This window comes from Natrix helvetica (genome assembly GCF_964273705.1).
Source record: "Natrix helvetica genome assembly, chromosome: 13".
NCBI classification, from domain to species: Eukaryota; Metazoa; Chordata; class Lepidosauria; order Squamata; family Natricidae; genus Natrix; species Natrix helvetica.
The window spans coordinates 5,641,204-5,659,019 of NC_138557.1; the positions used below are offsets into that span (position 1 = coordinate 5,641,204).

Consider the following 17,816-nt stretch of genomic DNA (forward strand, 5'->3'; position numbering starts at 1 on the left):
GGTGGCACCTTGAAGCGCCTTAAAAATACCCCCAGAAATTCTACCACACCTGTTTCTCCAAACCAATGAAAACGTCCGTGGGCGGCCTGCACCATGTCTTTGTAAGCGGCGGCGGTTTCTTCGGGACTTGCGTAGCGCGGGGGCAGGTCGTCTTCAAACGAAAAAGTGCCTACACTGAAGAGGCAAACATGGAGTTGCAAATCGCAGCCCCCACAGACTTCAACCAGGTAAGAAGAGATGAGGTGCTGAAAGTGAAGGAGGCAGGAAAGCCAACAAAACGGACAGCATCATTTGACACGAATTGCATTGGACGCTTAGACCACATTGCTTGAGTCCTTGCTTGAAAACAGGGTTTCACGTCCATTGAAAGAACCAATTTTTATAAAATTCATGGGGCGATAGGTGGATTTGCCCTCCAAGGGGATTTCCCCATGTATTTTGCCAGGGAAGATACATAGGGCCGGCTGGAAAAGTCGGCACCCTCCTAACCATAACAATGTTCTCCGAATCCATTGGCGATGTCCATTTTGCTCCCCAAATTCATGGGGAGCTAACCCTAACCCTAAGTGGGTTTTCCCCCCAGTGAGATTTCCCCATGTATTTTGCCAGGGAAGATACATAGGGCAGGCTGAAAACGTCGGCACCCTCCTAACCATAACAATGTTCTCCAAATCCATTGGCGATGTCCATTTTGCTCCCCAAATTCATGGGGAGCTAACCCTAACCCTAAGTGGGTTTTCCCCCCAGTGAGATTTTCCCATGTATTTTGCCAGGGAAGGTAGATAGGGTGGGCTGGAAAAGTCGGCACCCTCCTAACCATAACAATGTTCTCCGAATCCATTGGCAATGTCCATTTTGCTCCCCAAATTCATGGGGAGCTAACCCTAACCCTAAGTGGGTTTTCCCCCCAGTGAGATTTTCCCATGTATTTTGCCAGGGAAGATACATAGGGCCGGCTGGAAAAGTCAGCACCCTCCTAACCATAACAATGTTCTCCGAATCCATTGGCGATGTCCATTTTGCTCCCCAAATTCATGGGGAGCTAACCCTAACCCTAAGTGGGTTTTCCCCCCAGTGAGATTTTCCCATGTATTTTGCCAGGGAAGGTAGATAGGGCGGGCTGGAAAAGTCAGCACCCTCCTAACCATAACAATGTTCTCCGAATCCATTGGCGATGTCCATTTTGCTCCCCAAATTCATGGGGAGCTAACCCTAACCCTAAGTGGGTTTTCCCCCCAGTGAGATTTTCCCATGTATTTTGCCAGGGAAGGTAGATAGGGCCGGCTGGAAAAGTCGGCACCCTCCTAACCATAACAATGTTCTCCGAATCCATTTGCGATGGCTATTTTGCTCCCCAAATTCATGGAGAGCTAACCCTAACCCTAAGTGGGTTTTCCCCCCAGTGAGATTTTCCCATGTATTTTGCCAGGGAAGGTAGATAGGGCGGGCTGGAAAAGTCAGCACCCTCCTAACCATAACAATGTTTTCCGAATCCATTGGCAATATCCATTTTGCTCCCCAAATTCATGGGGAGCTAACCCTAACCCTAAGTGGGTTTTCCCCCCAGTGAGATTTTCCCATGTATTTTGCCAGGGAAGGTAGATAGGGCGGGCTGGAAAAGTCAGCACCCTCCTAACCATAACAATGTTCTCCGAATCCATTGGCGATGTCCATTTTGCTCCCCAAATTCATGGGGAGCTAACCCTAACCCTAAGTGGGTTTTCCCCCCAGTGAGATTTTCCCATGTATTTTGCCAGGGAAGGTAGATAGGGCGGGCTGGAAAAGTCAGCACCCTCCTAACCATAACAATGTTCTCCGAATCCATTGGCGATGTCCATTTTGCTCCCCAAATTCATGGGGAGCTAACCCTAACCCTAAGTGGGTTTTCCCCCCAGTGAGATTTTCCCATGTATTTTGCCAGGGAAGGTAGATAGGGCGGGCTGGAAAAGTCAGCACCCTCCTAACCATAACAATGTTCTCCGAATCCATTGGCGATGTCCATTTTGCTCCCCAAATTCATGGGGAGCTAACCCTAACCCTAAGTGGGTTTTCCCCCCAGTGAGATTTTCCCATGTATTTTGCCAGGGAAGGTAGATTCGGCGGGCTGGAAAAGTCAGCACCCTCCTAACCATAACAATGTTCTCCGAATCCATTGGCGATGTCCATTTTGCTCCCCAAATTCATGGGGAGCTAACCCTAACCCTAAGTGGGTTTTCCCCCCAGTGAGATTTTCCCATGTATTTTGCCAGGGAAGGTAGATAGGGCGGGCTGGAAAAGTCAGCACCCTCCTAACCATAACAATGTTCTCCGAATCCATTGGCGATGTCCATTTTGCTCCCCAAATTCATGGGGAGCTAACCCTAACCCTAAGTGGGTTTTCCCCCCAGTGAGATTTTCCCATGTATTTTGCCAGGGAAGGTAGATTCGGCGGGCTGGAAAAGTCAGCACCCTCCTAACCATAACAATGTTCTCCGAATCCATTGGCGATGTCCATTTTGCTCCCCAAATTCATGGGGAGCTAACCCTAACCCTAAGTGGGTTTTCCCCCCAGTGAGATTTTCCCATGTATTTTGCCAGGGAAGATACATAGGGCCGGCTGGAAAAGTCAGCACCCTCCTAACCATAACAATGTTCTCCGAATCCATTGGCGATGTCCATTTTGCTCCCCAAATTCATGGGGAGCTAACCCTAACCCTAAGTGGGTTTTCCCCCCAGTGAGATTTTCCCATGTATTTTGCCAGGGAAGGTAGATAGGGCGGGCTGGAAAAGTCAGCACCCTCCTAACCATAACAATGTTCTCCGAATCCATTGGCGATGTCCATTTTGCTCCCCAAATGCATGGGGAGCTAACCCTAACCCTAAGTGGGTTTCCCCCCCAGTGAGATTTTCCCATGTATTTTGCCAGGGAAGGTAGATAGGGCCGGCTGGAAAAGTCAGCACCCTCCTAACCATAACAATGTGCTTTGAATCCATGGGCGATGTCCATTTTGCCCCCCAAATTCATGGGGAGCTAACCCTAACCCTAAGTGGGTTTTCCCCCCAGTGAGATTTTCCCATGTATTTTGCCAGGGAAGGTAGATAGGGCGGGCTGGAAAAGTCAGCACCCTCCTAACCATAACAATGTTCTCCGAATCCATTGGCGATGTCCATTTTGCTCCCCAAATTCATGGGGAGCTAACCCTAACCCTAAGTGGGTTTTCCCCCCAGTGAGATTTTCCCATGTATTTTGCCAGGGAAGGTAGATAGGGTGGGCTGGAAAAGTCAGCACCCTCCTAACCATAACAATGTTCTCCGAATCCATTGGCGATGTCCATTTTGCTCCCCAAATGCATGGGGAGCTAACCCTAACCCTAAGTGGGTTTCCCCCCCAGTGAGATTTTCCCATGTATTTTGCCAGGGAAGGTAGATAGGGCCGGCTGGAAAAGTCAGCACTCTCCTAACCATAACAATGTTCTCCGAATCCATTGGCGATGTCCATTTTGCTCCCCAAATTCATGGGGAGCTAACCCTAACCCAGGGGTGTCCAAACTTGGGAACTTTAAGACTTGTGGACTTCAACTCCCAGAATTCCCCTGGCTGGGGAATTCTGGGAGTTGAAGTCCACAAGTCTTAAAGTTCCCATGTTTGGACACCCCTGCCCTAACCCTAAGTGGGATTTCCCTCCTATGGGATTTTCCCATGTATTTTACTGGGTGGTACTGAATGAGGGCGAAAGAAAAAGTGGACGACAGAGAATGAGGTGGCTGGATGGAGTCACGGAAGCAGTTGGCGTGAGCTTAAATGGGCTTCAGGAGGCCTGGAGGAACGTTGTCCATGGAACCCGATGGGTCAGACACGACTTCGCAGCTAACAACAACAACAAAGTCTTTTGACGTTTCTTATTAAGAGTTCCGCACATTGCCTGAACTGATTTGGGAAGTCCACTTACCGTCTCCTGATCAGGCACTCCAGCTGCCAATAGATATAGGCCCTGAGACTTGTGCTTGTCTTTATCTTTAAAGTTCACCTCCACAGCTCTTTTCAGGGCCTTAAGAACATTTCTGGAGCCCTTGCAGCGTAGACACAACACCCATCTAGAAAAAAACAACCACACATCAGCCGTGCGTTCCTTGGATATTCCACATCTGTTTAGTGGCACACAACGGTTGAAGAGTGGGACATCAAGAACCAGCGGCACCATTCAAAGGATGGAGGAGGTCAAAATGGTGGCTTTGATTGGACCGTTGAGGACAAGTTGCCAAAGGTTGGACATCCCAAGTTTTGCTCATTGATTTGGACTGAAGAAAGTAGAAAAATATATAGATGTAGCAATAGCACTTAGACTTATATGCAGCTTTTCCAGTGCTTCACAGCCCTCTCTAAGCGGTTTACAGAGTCAGCCTATTTGCCCCCAACAATTTGGGATGCAAGGCTGACTCAACCATGAGACCAGCAGGATCGAATTGCTGGCAGTCGGCAGAGTTAGCCTGTAATACTGCATTCTAACCACTGTGAACCATGGATGGATGGATGGATGGATGGATGGATGGATGGATGGATGGAAGGAAGGAAGGAGAAAAAGAAGAGAAATAGCAATAGCACTTAGACTTATATGTCGCTTGAGAGTGCTTTTACAGGCCTCTCTAAGCGGTTGACAAAGTCAGCCTCTTGCCCCAACAATCTGGGTCCTCATTTTACCCACCTCGGAAGGACGGAAGGCTGAGTCAACCTTGAGCCTGGTGAGATTCGAACTGCCAAATTGTAGGCAGCTGGCAGTCAGAAGAAGTAGCCTGCAGTACTGCACTCTAACCACTGCGCCACCACGGCTCATCAGTCTAGTCCCAAAGATGCTTTTTTTTTTGTCAAGAGGCAACTGGACTTCCTTGTGTTTCTTTGAAGACGTTTTGCTTCTCATCCAAGAAGCTTCTCCACAACCTCCAGAAGCTTCTTGGATGAGAAGCGAAACGTCTTCAAAGAAAAACGAGAAAGTCCAGTTGCCTCTTGACAAAAAAAAAAGCATCTTTGGGGCAACCGTGACCTTGGATGATAAGAGAATCTGCGCAGACATACAGGCGTAGTCCTTTACCTCCAAGCACTCTGTAAATTGTCTGGATGAGGTGGGACCATTTCAGGTTGCCAAGCCATAACTTCGCTTCCAAAGCTGCAAAAGAAATACAGAATCAACCAACAGCTATGACTTGTTGGAAGAATAAATCCGTTACCCCAAGTTCTCCTGCGTGAGCGGGGGGCTGGACTAGAAGACCTCTGAGGTCCCTTCCAGCTCTATTCCCTTCTAGGGAATATTTATTTCCTGAAAAATATGATCTAGTTAAAAATAAATGATCAAAGCGGGGAGGGAAGCCACTTACGCCAGGATGTTGAATAGTTCCTTGCTTGCCATTTGCTCTTCCAGCAAAAGGCGTAAAGAATGTTGGATATGAAAGATGTAAGAGGAATTCGTTTTGGAGATGTCTACCAAGACCACCACCCTAAAAGGAAAAACCTGTTAACGTTTCCTCGCTCTTCTTTTCTTCTTTCCAAAACCTGTTAACGTTTCCTTCGCTCTTCTTCTTTTTAATCATGTTAATTTTCCTGTGTTTCGTTTCCCTTTTCTGCTTTAAGCAGCCTTGTGAGACCAAGGAAGGTGGAAGATAAACCCTGATATGTTCCCCTCGCACATATGTGCTAGTCGTTCCCGACTCTAGGGGGGTGTCTGTTCATCTCCGTTTCAAAGCCGAAGAGCCAGCGCTGTCCAAAGACGTCTCCGTGGTCATGTGGCCGGCATGACTCAATGCTGAAGGCGCACGGAACGCTGTTACCTTCCCACCAAAGGTGGTTCCTCTTTTTCTACTTGCATTTTTATGTGCTTTCGAACTGCTAGGTTGGCAGAAGCTGGGACAAGTCACGGGAGCTCCTTCTGTTACACGGCACTGGGGATTTGAACAGCCGAACTGCCGACCTTTCTGATCGACAAGCTCAGCGTCTTAGCCACTGAGCCACCCTTTGGATGTGTTATACATTATAATAAATAATTACTGTATTTCCTCAAAAGTAAGCCCTAATGCATCTTTTGGATTTAAAAAATGAATATAAGACCTGTTGTTCTTATTTTGAGGGAAACATGGTATTATTTTAGCACATGCGCCGGGAAGTTTCCCTCCTATTAAACCAGGGTGTGAAGTATTGAAAAGGGATTGATCAAGAGGAACAGATAGATGTAGAAATAAAAGGCAAGATGGCCTTTGAAGTGGATGGAAGGAAGTCCAATCTTGGTACCTGTTTTCACAAACTGTTCCCCAAATTCTTCTGCTGGAAACAGACAGCCAATCAATGCGTCTCTCGTACATCTTCACCGTGTGCCTGAGTTGCTTCTGTGAAGCCAAGGAGAAAAGATATCAACTGAAGCTATGGGCTCGTGAGGATGCAAACGTTTCCGGCAGCAAATAGTAGTAACTGTGAGAGGGATCTTGGAGTCCTAAATATGAGCCAGCCGTGTGCAGCAGCTGCCAAAAAAGCCAACACAGTCCTAGGCTGCATCAACAGAGGGATAGAATCAAGATCACGTGAAGGGTTAATTCCACTTTATAAGCCCTTGGTGAGGCCATACTTGGAATACAACATTCAGTTTTGGTCACCACGGTGTAGAAAAGATGTGGAGACTCTAGAAAGAGTGCAGAGAAGAGCAACAAAGATGATTAGAGGACTATTCTATTCTATTCTATTCTATTCTATCCTATCCTTCATTCCATTATTCTATTCTATTCTATCCTATCCTATCCTATCCTATCCTTCATTTCATTATTCTATTCTATCCTACCCTATTCTTCATACCATTATTCTATTCTATTCTATTCTATTCTATTCTATCCTTCATACCATTATTCTATTCTATTCTATTCTATTCTATCCTATCCTTCATACCATTATTCTATTCTATTCTATTCTATTTATGACATGCAGTTTATTCACCTGGTAATTGTATAATATCGGGGGATCGACGTGAATGTTTTTCACGCTCCCATCGTGCCATTCAAACTGCATCATGGCTTTCTGCAAAGAAGAGGAGAGCACAAAATCACAAAAGAGATTGCGGGTATCCTCCCCCAGACTCCAGGACTGGCCCAGGTCCCTCCCCAACCTCCTCACTGTCCAAATCTGCTGCCAGCTCCCCCGGCCACTGGCAGGCCACAAGAATGAACTGTTGAAAGTTGAACTGTAGACTTTGGAAGGGAGCTTCCCACTAGCTGGATTCATGGGGGCTAAACCCATTGGTTCTGGACGAGAAATTTAAGATCGAACCTGCCAACCTGTTTACCGGATGGGGTTTCCTTGGTTTCCCCGCTGAGTCATCGCAGGAACGAGCGATTCCCACAATTCCCCCGACAAGCAACCCAGATCAGTTCCACGTAAGGCGCCTACCCCGTGCAGAGTGGACGAGACTGTTTTGCAAAGGACCGGCACAAATTCTTCCACGGGCGAGAAAGCGTTGGGGGCTAAGACTTGGTACAGGCTGAGCTTCTTGGCTGCAGGAAGGTAAAGAAGACAACCGAGTCCAGCAACTGGTCTGAATTGGTACCGTTTCGGAGGGAAGCCTTGGGGTTCTGCCCAGGGGTGGGTTCCGTCAGGCACTACTGCTGGTTCGCTCATGTGCACACTTCATGCGCGGCGGATGCATGCTGCGCCTCGCATGCGCAGTGCAATTAAAATTGTTCTGTGCATGTGCAGAACTGAAAAACAAGACCGGTTTCTACCGTACTGCTGTAAAATGGCTTCTACTGTGCAGCAGCAGTGAGTCGCCATAGGCGCCGCCCGGAGAACCGGTTCGGTGGCGTGGCAGGCCTGGGTCACTGCCAGTTCCAGCGACCCAGGCTGCCAAACCACTACCGGTTCAGACCAAATCTATCTGAACCGGAAGGAATCCACCCCTGGTTCTGCCTTACCTCGCAATCCATTGGTTTTCAACCACTCCGCGGAAGATTTGGCCAGGAGGTTGGGGATCTGGATTGTAAGAAGGCGTTCGTGCTGGAAGGGTTTGGACAGTTGCACCAGAGATGACGACCTCATGCGCTCCGCTGAACTCTGAGCAGAGACAGAGCCAACATGTCCTCCGTCAAGAACAGGGCGTTCTTGTCCGGCTGTTGTATGGGCTGCAGGCAGGCAAGCGAAGGCACTGAAAGGAACCAGGGACTTACGTCTGTCACTAAATTGAAGAGCGAGTCGCCCATCTTGCCCTCGTAGATCTCGTTCACGATCTCGAGCAGGCTCTCGGCTTTCTGCCGCTCAGAAAGAACTAGGTGAATATCCGTGCCGTTGCAACTCTGCTTAGGCGGTGTCAAATGGAGAGACAGAGAAGGGGGGGAAGGGAGGGAGAGAGGGAGGGAGGGAGAGAGGGAGAAGGAGAGAGGGGAGAGAGGGGAAAGAAGGGAGGGAGAGAGGGAGGGAGGAAGGGAAGGAGGAAGGAAAGGGAGGGAGGGGGAAGAGAGGGAGAGGGAGAGGTAGAGAGAGGGGGAGGGGAAGGAGGGGGAGGGGAAGGAGGGGGAGAGGGGGGAGGGAGAGAGAGGGAAGGGAGGGAGGAAGAAAGGGAGGGGGATGGGAGGAGGAAGAGAGCAAGAGAGAAAGGGAGGGAGGGGAAGGAGGGGGAGAGGGAGGGAGGGGAAGGAGGGGGAGATGAAGGAAGGAAGGGAGGGAGGGAGAAAGGGAGGGAGGGGAAGGAGGGGGGAGGGAGAGAGGGAAGGGAGAGGAAGAGAGAGGGAGTGAGGGAGTGGGGGAGGGAGACACACACACACACACACACACACACACACACACACACACACAGATTACAGGTAGTCCTCAATTTACGACCACAACTGAGCCCAAAAGTTATGCCAAGTCATCTTAAGTGAGTTTTGTCCCATTTTACGACTTTTCTTGCCACAGTTGTTAAGTGAATCCCTGCCCTTGAAAAATTACTAACACAATTACTAGTCGTGGCTTCCCCAGGGACTTTGCTTGCCCAAAGGTCGCAAAAGGGGATCACGTGACCTTCCGGATGTTGCAACCGTCGTAAATATGAACCAGTTGCCAAGCATCTGAATTTTGACTGTATTGGTCATGGGGTCCATGCTACAACGGTCCTAAGTGTCAAAAGTGGTTCATCATAAGCCACTTTTTTCAGTGCTGTTGTGACTTTGAACCGTCATTAAATGAACCATCATAAGTCAAGGACTACCTTGATTGTCTTTCCTTCCGATCACTTTAAAAAACAAAAACCACAATTCAAGCATATTTGGGAAACTTGAGAGACCATAGGCAGTCCTCGGGGTTAAGACGGCACATCCCTGCTTTAAAGTACCGCGCCGTAAGTCGAAAAGCCTACCTCCATTTTCCCTGAGTAGCAATGGTAGCGGCCTCTCACCTCTTCCGCCAAGCTTTTGAGGATGGCCTAAAGGAAGGAAATGAATGGAAATCTGTGGCTGTTCCCTCTGACATCTGGTCATTTGCATCCTTTTAAAGAGCCATTGAGGCCACTTGGAGGTTTGTCTGTATCCTCAGGGCCACCTGAGTGGTGCAAATGGACGTGGAGCCTTCTTGGAACTCAAGGATAAATCTCCAAGTGGCCTCAACGACTCTCTTAAAAGGATGCAAATGACCAGCTGTCTGCAAGGGAAACAAATCCTCCCATTCCCCATCATCCAGCCTGAAGAGCTGAAGAAGCAGTGGTGAAATCTAATACCACCATCCCCCCCCCACCAGTTGTGTGGGTATGACTTGACATGTATGCGTGATGTGACAGGGTGAGCATGACCAACTTTTTTTTCAGCTATTTTTTTTTTTTAAGCTTTTTTAGCTTTTTAAACCTGCCGGTTTGCCTTTTAAAAACTTTTTTAAAAAAAGCTCGGCGGCTCAGCGATCGTCGGAAGCTTTTTTCTTTTTTCTTTACTACCGTTTCGCGGAACCGAGGACAATTGACCCTACTGGTTCAGCTGAACCGGGAGGATTTCACCCCTGCGAAGAAGTTTCTTGAACGAGAAGTGAAACAAGGAAGTCCAGTTGCCTCCTGAAAAAAAAGCACCTTTGGGGACTTCCGAGCCAGGGACTTCCCTTCCCACAACCCGGAGACTCACAGGAGGCGCCTCGCTGCCGCAGTTGTAAGCCACAGCGTGTACCAGCAAACGTCTTCCAGCCAAGTACTGTTGGATGTAATCCGACAAAATTTCTGGAGCCTGGTCTGGGCTGGTTTGGAAAACAAGAAAGGAGAAAGGGTTGAGAGTTGGGAGAGAAGGACGAGCTATAAGAATGAGATAGGAAAGAGAAAACTGTCATCAAATACTAGAGCAGCGATGGTTAACCTTATCCGGACCAAGTGGGCAAAGTACGCACGCACCCAAACCCACAAAATACAAAAAGCTGAGATTGGAGTGTGTTTATCTTATACTGGGCTAGGAAGAGTTTTGGAAGTCAATAGCCCCTTTTCCTTCTTCTTCTCTTCCCCCTTGTATTTCACACCTCCTTTCTCCCCGTTCCCTTTCCTTCTCTTAATTTCCTAATTCCTTTTCTTTCTTCTTTTCGTATTGGATACAATCAAAAATGGACAAAAAGAACAATCCTGTTACTAACTGAACAACCGCAATGATTCGTTTAGCAACCGTAGCCAGAAAGGTGGTAAAAGGAGGCAAAATCCATTTAACAACCATCTCGCACAGCAGCAAACATTCGTGCGGTGGTGAAATTCTAATTTTTTTTTTACTACCGGTTCTGTGAGCGTGGCAGGGGAAGGATACTGCAAAATCTCCATTCTCCATTCCCATTCTTGGGCACACGTGCCATAGGTTTGCCATCACGGATATAGATCTTAGAAGGATATTAGCAGTGGTGGGATTCAACATTTTTTACTACTGGTTCTGCGGGCATGGCTCGGTGGGCGTGGCAGGGGAAGGTTACTGCAAAATCCCCATTCCCTCCCAATCAGCTGGGACTCGGGAGGCAGAGAATAGATGGAGACGGGGCCAGCCAGAGGTGGCATTTGCCGGTTCTCCAAACTACTCAAAATGTCCGCTACCGGCTCTCCAGAACCTGTCAGAACCTGCTGAATTTGACTCCTGCATTTGGGGCTCAATTGTGATCATAAGTCAAGGACTACCTGTACATTTAACCCAAAGCCAACACCTGCCTTTCAACAGGGGACCTACCAGGTTCCAACTATGATCGCCAGCGAATCCAATTCTTTCATCTGCAGAACTTTCTTTAAAGCTTTTAGCAAATTGCAGCCTCTGGTAGGCTCCAGCTCCTGGACCCACTGCCTGGCTTCATTTAATCTAGGGGAGGGGGGGAATAAAGAAAGTAAGGAGGACAAAAACTTACTTACTTTCCTCTTCAAAATCTTGGTGCATCTTATACACCGGTGCATCTTACAATCCGAAAAATACAGTATTATTTTGTAGTGTATATTGGAGGTGGCCACCCATTGAGAGCTGTATGCAATGGAATTTCATGATAATGTACATATGTGCTGATTAGTGTACGTTCAAAGTCACAATAAAGCAGTTCTAAACCTTACCGATCCCCATTGACGGTGATTGGTTCCTCCCACAGTGCTGAGGTCTCACTTCCGAACGAAATAAAGTAGAGTTTTTTCATGTAATGCAGCTGTTCGTTAATTAATGCCTGGGAGGAAAATAATCAGAGTTCAGCTTAATCTGAGTCGACCGCATCAGAGACAAGAAGAACCGACTCTTATAATATACGCATTATTCCAGTGGTGAAATCTAAACATTTTTCCTACCGGTTCTGTGAGCATGGCTTGGTGGTGGGGGTCACGTGACTGGGTGGGAGTGGCTAGGTAGTCACGTGACTGGGGGGGTGTCAAGTCCACGGATTCACTGAACAACCGTGTGACTAATCGAATAATTTCAGTGATTCGCTGAAGAAATGTGGCAAGGTAGGTCGTAAAACGGGGCAACGTTCACCGAACAACCGCCATGCGTAGCAATGGCTCGACTGCCGCCGTAAGCCGAGGACTGCCTGTAATACTTACCAAGAGATCCATTTGGAGTCCTTGCAGTCCTGATCCATAATCTACACTGGATGTTTCGATCAGGACTCCAAGTTTGTTTCCTTGAATGACGCCAAACAACTGGAGTTGGGAGGATGAAAAAAGAAAAAAAGAAAGAAATGGAAAGACCTTACAACATCATGTATGTATGTGTGTATGTATTCCTTCCTTCCTTCCTTCCTTCCTTCCTTCCTTCCTTCCTTCATTCATTCATTCATTCATTCATTTCATATGGAATTAGAATCTTTATGATGTTGCAGTAAACCACTTTGTTCTGACCTAGGCTTCCCAAAAGGACCAATAAAACCCCTTTTATTTAGGCAAAATCCCGGCCAACAGTCTTTCAAGAGATTTCACAACCACAGACCTTGATCAGACTTGGAGAGCTGCCAGGCCGATATCTTCCAAACGCCATGCTGTAGCAGCAATTACTTGGCAAGAAGTCAGGAACAGATCTTCACCCGAATGAATTGAACTAATTGTCTCCTGCAAACTCCACTCCCCTTTCGCTCCTCTTTTATTCCCCTGTGGGAGGGGCCATTCACCGTCCACCTGTGCCTTTACTCCCGAATCGGCCCTGGTTCCTTAGCTGTTTCCTTCTCCTGGCAGCTCTGCGCATGCGCACCCTGGGAACAGGCTCCAACTGTTCTTCTGCCCCACTCTTCCTCTAATACTAGAACTATCATTGAACCGGTTTTTTTAAAAATGTTACCTTCTTGGAACCTCGGAGAAGCCAACGCATCCTCTTGTCATAGAGATTGATAGCCCTGAAGATAAAACATAAGACACCCCCCCACACACACACGCAAATATAAGCAATGCATTATAAATATAGTCACCTCGTGGTTCAGTTGGGTGGCAAACAAATCGGAAAAATATATAAAATATGCTTATGCTAACTTACTTATTTCGGACTTCCCTGAATCAGTTTGGCAAGAATTCTGTCTTTCGGTGGGGGACTATAAAATAAACGGCTCTCCATATCTTTCTTGGGGTTCTTTTTTTTTAAGTGGGATACTCACATTTGCAATTGAGATTCAAAACTGTTGACCTCTTCTTCAGTAAACTCCACCGTATTCTTCGCATCCCTAAAGGAAAACATCCCACGGTGAGCCAGGAGGTGGCACCGTCACGCCCCGTCGGAGCCTGAATCCGTGGAGGAGGAGGAGGAGAAGGAGGAGGAGGAGGAGGAGGAGGAGGAGGAGGAGGAGGAGGAGGAGGAGGAGGAGGAGGAGGAGTTGAGGCGGATGGAGGTCGAGGGGTTGGCCTCGTTGACTTTGGAGAAACGCTGGGAAGAGCAAGGCGAGGCAGCCCCAAGCCTCTTGGGCTTGGGACGGCTTGCCGGCAGGGAGGAATAGGGGCAGGATGACCGAGAGAGGGCAGGCAGTGGAAATGAGGAGCGATGGGGCTCAGGCGAAGAGCAAGGATTGCCCCCTCCTGATTCCCATGCTTTGAAGACATGGTGCTCACAGCATTTTGCTGGACTACTCACAGCCAAAGGCTGGTGTGTGTGTGTGTGTAAGAGAGACAGAGAGACAGAGAGACAGACACAGAGTGTTTGGGGAACAATTGGAGCAATAAAGGGGAGTTTGAACTATCAGCTGACTGTGTTTCCTCTGTGCCTTGCCCCAGGTCATCAGAGGGGCAAGCAACTGTAAATGAATGGGACTGCTTTGACCGAGGCTTCCCAAGAGCAGGAACAAAACTCCTTGTCCCGACAAAAACCCCTTTTATTCATTGACTGTGAATTCCTCTCCTTCACATCCAGCAAAGTCTTTCAAGGGAGGATTTACAGTCACAGACCTTATCTGGCTTGGAGAGCTGCCAGGACGATATCTGCAAAACTTGGCAAGGAGTCTCAGAGAGTCACAAACCAATTAAGGGAACTAATTGTCTCCTGCAAACTCCACTCCCCTGTCGCTCCTCTTTTATTCCCTCTGGGAGGGGCCATTCATCCTCCACCTGTGGCCTTACTTGTTCTTTAGCTGCTCCCTTCATCTGGCAACTCTGCGCATGTGCACACTGGGAACAGGCTCCAGCTGTTATTCTGCTTCACTGATGTCTGACTCTGAAGGCAGCTGATAACTGTCAGATGGCCCTGGCCCCCTCTCTGCCTCCAACACAGAGCCCTCATCCGAGCCTTCCCCAGACTCCAGGACTGGCCCATCTTCCTCCCCAACCTCCTCACTGTCCGACTCTGCTGCCAGCTCCCCTGGCCACTGGCGGGCCACAATAGGGACTCACACTTACGTGGTAGCAGTGCCTTTCTTCATCAAATCCTCAAGGGAGAGTTGCAAGTTTGCCAAGCTGTACACCTGAATCCAATCATCGGTGGCTTTTAAATTAGCAAACATCACCTCCGTGTCCTTCAGCCGCTGTGGGCAAACCAGGAACAAGTAAAAATAAGCTCAGGTGGTGATTTTTTTGTGGTTCCCGGGGCGGAGTAAGAGAGCGTGCACTTTTGATTGTGAGATTACAGGAAGTCCTCGACTTACAACCGCCGTTGAGCCCCAAAGTTGTGCTGCTAACTGAGATGCTAAGTGAGTTTTTCTGCCATTTTAGGACCTCTCTTGCCACGCTGGTCACGTGGATCACCGCAGTTGTTAAGTTAGCCACGCGGTTGTTAAGTGAATCCAGCTTCCCCGTCGACTTGGCTTGTCGGAAGGTTGCCAAAGGGGAATTGCGTGATGCGGCAACCGTGATGAGTCAGTTGCCGAGGGTCTGCATTTTGACCACGGGACCATGAGGATGCCGGTTGTTAAGCGTGGAAGGCTGAGTCAACCTTGAGCTGGTGAGAATCGAACTGCTGGCAGTTGGCAGAATTAGCCTGCAATTCTGCATTCGAACTACTGTGCACCATGGATGCATGCATGGATGCATGGAGAAGGAAGGAAGGAAGGAAGGAAGGAAGGAAGGAAGGAAGGAAGGAAGGAAGGAAGGAAGGAAGGAAAGAAAGAAGGAAGGAAGCAAGGAAGGAAGCAAGGAAGGAGGAAGGAAGAAAGGAAAGGAAGAAAGAGGAAGGAAGGAAGGAAGGAAGGAAGGAAGGAAGGAAGGAAGGAAGGAAAATAGCAATAGCACTTAGACCGCTTCACTGTGCTTTACAGCTCTCTCTAAGCGGTTTACAGAGTCAGCCTATTTGACCCCAACAATTTGGCTCCACATTTGACCCACCTCGGAAGGGTGGAAGGCTGAGTCAACCTGCAGCCTGGTGAGATTCGAACTTCAAAACTGCAGTCAGCTGGCAGTCAGCCGAAATTGCCTGCAGTACTGCATTCTAACCACTGCACCAGCGCGGCTCTTCAAATGTGGCAAAATCAGTCATTAAAATGGGGCAAAAACTCACTTAACAACAGCCTGGCTTAGCAACAGAAATTTTGGGCTCCCTCACGGTCGTACGTCGAGGGCTACCTGTAGAGTTTGACAGCGCAAGTCTGCTTCTAACCGGTTTCTAGTTTCACCCATGTGGTACGGCCTTCCTCACGGACAGGAGTGTCCACTTACCATTAAATCATGTGTTTGGTTAACATGGGTGACTAACAATCCATGGTCATCCACAGGATCGGTGAGAAGGACGTCCTGCCATGATTTCTGCTTTTTGGGTGACCGGGCCGTTGAGTCTGGGTTTGCGCTGCAAAAAATGAACCATCATCATCTTGCACTACAAGTGGTGGAGAGTATAGTGTAGTATAGTATAGAAAATAAAATAGAAAATAATAGAGAATAGAATAGAATAGAATGGAATAGAAAATAGGAAATAATAGAAAATAGAAAATTCCTTCCTTCCATTTTCATTCTTTCTTCTTCCTTCCTTCCATATAAATTCCTTCTTTCCTGCCTTATAGCTAAATTAATTCCTTCCTTCCCTCTTCAATCTACTTTCTTCTTCCTTCCTATACCTTTCCTTCCTTCCTTCGATATAACTAAATTCCTTCTTTGCGGTCTTATAGCTAAATTCCTTCCTTCCTTCCTTCCTTCCTTCCCTCTTCCTTCTCCTTTCTTCTTCCTTCCCCTTTCCTTATCTTTCCTTCCTTGCTCTCTTGCAATCTTTCCTTCTTTTTCTTTCCTCTTTTCCTTTGTCCTTTCCTTGCATGCTCAAATGCAAAAGGGGAAGAAACCTTTCTTCCTTTTATTTTGTTTTTCGTTTGTTTCGCTAGACCTCTGCCAGCAAAAACAGAGCTCTGTTTTCATTGACAAGAGAGCTGTACGCCTTCGCGGCTGAAAACTGACATACGTCCCTCCCGACCTCTATTTCGGCTGGCAGAGGCACGGCGGGCCGGTCCTTTGCTGTTTCCAGGACAGACGCATAGGAGAGATGACAGACCACGAGCCCTGAGTTTGACACCCCTGATCTAGAGGGCACTCAATCCGTCTATTTAGTCTAAATTGACCAGATCGACAGAAGTTTGATTGCAGTTGTTGATCGATGCAAGCACCTTCCATAAAACGAATTTTGCAACTTTCCCCCAAACTTGGCAACTTTTAAGAAGTATGGACTGCCATTCCCAGGATGCCCAAAACTTTTGAGTTGCAATATTTTTTTTTAGTTGCTAGGACTCTGCAGACGCAGTTTTGCAACCAACTCTGGTGCAAGGCTGCATCGGTGCTTGTAGGATTCTCCTCCACTTTCTAAGTGTTGAAAGTCAATAAAAGTCACCCCCCCTTTTTTTTTTCATAGCCCTGAAGCCAACGGCAAGCTGGCTTCTTCCCACTCATCGTCCCCAAGCTGAGGTTCTCCAAGACATGGGACTCACCGGGCGTCTGCCATGCTCTTGCACACCTCTTCCATGTGCAACTGATGCTCCTCGGGCCTTTGGGTCTAGTAGTCTCTGGCTGGCCCTGTGTTTTCTATCTCCAATAGCAACGGAAGCAACCATTCTCATCAGGAAGGGAGGGGGGAAAGGAAGAGAAAGGAAGGGAGGGAGGGAGGAAAGAGGTGCAAAGGGGATAGGAGAAATGAAAGGGATGAAAAGGAGGGAAGGGAAGGATAGGAAGAAAAGGAGGGAAGGGAAAGGAAAGGAAGGAGGGAAGAGAGTGAGGTGGAAGAGGTGAAGGAGAAAGGGAAGAGAAAGGAAGGAGGGAGGGAGGAGAAATGTGCAAAAGGGGTAGGAGAAACAAAAGGGATAAAAAGAAGGGAAGGGAAAGGAAAGAGGGAGGAAGGAGAAAGAGGTGGAAGAGGGTTAGGAAAAAGGGAAGGGAGAGGAAAGGAAGGAGGGAGGGAGGAGAAAGAGGTAGAACAGGGGTAGGAGAAAGGGACGGAAAGGATGAAGAGGCAAGGGAAGGATAGGGAGGAGGAGGGAAGGAAAGGGAAAGGAAGGAAGGATGGAGGAGAAAGAAGTGGAAGAGGAGAAGGAGAAAGGGAAGGGAAAGGAGGAAGGGAGGGAGGAAGGAAGGAAGGAGAAAGAGGTGGAAGAGGGGAAGGAGAAAGGGAAGGGAAGGGAAAGGAAAAAAGGAAAGGAAAGGAAGACTGGGCAAGGACTGGCCCACCGAAAAAGCTCCAGGAAATATTTTCATAAATTGTAAACAGAGCGTGGAAAATCCTTTTTTCTGCCCTCCCTGCACGATGTAATCCTTTGCGTACAGTATTAGTACTGATTTATTTATTTTTTAAAGGAAGTCCATTCCAAGCAAGAGTTTGAAACCTCGGGCAGTGTTTGCAACTAGGACACACGGTGACACAAGGGCCAACTTTTGTGCAAAATGAGGAAGGAGTGGGGGGGTGTCACAGGGCCTGGGGTAAAGAACTCACGTATGTCTCCCTTTGCTTTGAAATGTGTGTTTCATTGAAGAGAATGAATAGCACCTT

At 48.0% G+C, this 17,816-nt stretch overlaps 1 protein-coding gene across 3 annotated transcripts in view; it reads right to left on the reverse strand.

Moving 5' to 3' along the window:
- Positions 1–16,932, reverse strand: part of VWA3A (von Willebrand factor A domain containing 3A) — a 32,522-nt gene extending 15,590 nt beyond the window's left edge. For all 3 annotated transcript variants that reach the window (XR_014176423.1, XR_014176424.1, XM_081965690.1), the window contains exons 1-19: positions 16,765–16,932; positions 15,515–15,641; positions 14,264–14,388; positions 13,036–13,101; positions 12,726–12,780; positions 11,996–12,094; positions 11,519–11,625; positions 11,151–11,276; positions 10,086–10,194; positions 9,338–9,403; positions 8,172–8,297; positions 7,920–8,058; positions 7,399–7,502; positions 6,949–7,029; positions 6,256–6,350; positions 5,349–5,468; positions 5,066–5,140; positions 3,929–4,073; positions 50–245 (exon numbers count right to left, since the gene is read on the reverse strand). Coding sequence is in view for 1 of the 3 variants with exons in the window: in XM_081965690.1 (XP_081821816.1) it covers positions 50–245; positions 3,929–4,073; positions 5,066–5,140; positions 5,349–5,468; positions 6,256–6,350; positions 6,949–7,029; positions 7,399–7,502; positions 7,920–8,058; positions 8,172–8,297; positions 9,338–9,403; positions 10,086–10,194; positions 11,151–11,276; positions 11,519–11,625; positions 11,996–12,094; positions 12,726–12,780; positions 13,036–13,101; positions 14,264–14,388; positions 15,515–15,641; positions 16,765–16,799 (1,996 nt within the window). In the remaining 2 variants the exon portion in view is untranslated. The remainder of the gene's footprint in view (positions 1–49; positions 246–3,928; positions 4,074–5,065; positions 5,141–5,348; positions 5,469–6,255; positions 6,351–6,948; positions 7,030–7,398; positions 7,503–7,919; positions 8,059–8,171; positions 8,298–9,337; positions 9,404–10,085; positions 10,195–11,150; positions 11,277–11,518; positions 11,626–11,995; positions 12,095–12,725; positions 12,781–13,035; positions 13,102–14,263; positions 14,389–15,514; positions 15,642–16,764) is intronic.
- Between the last annotated feature and the right edge of the window lie 884 nt (positions 16,933–17,816).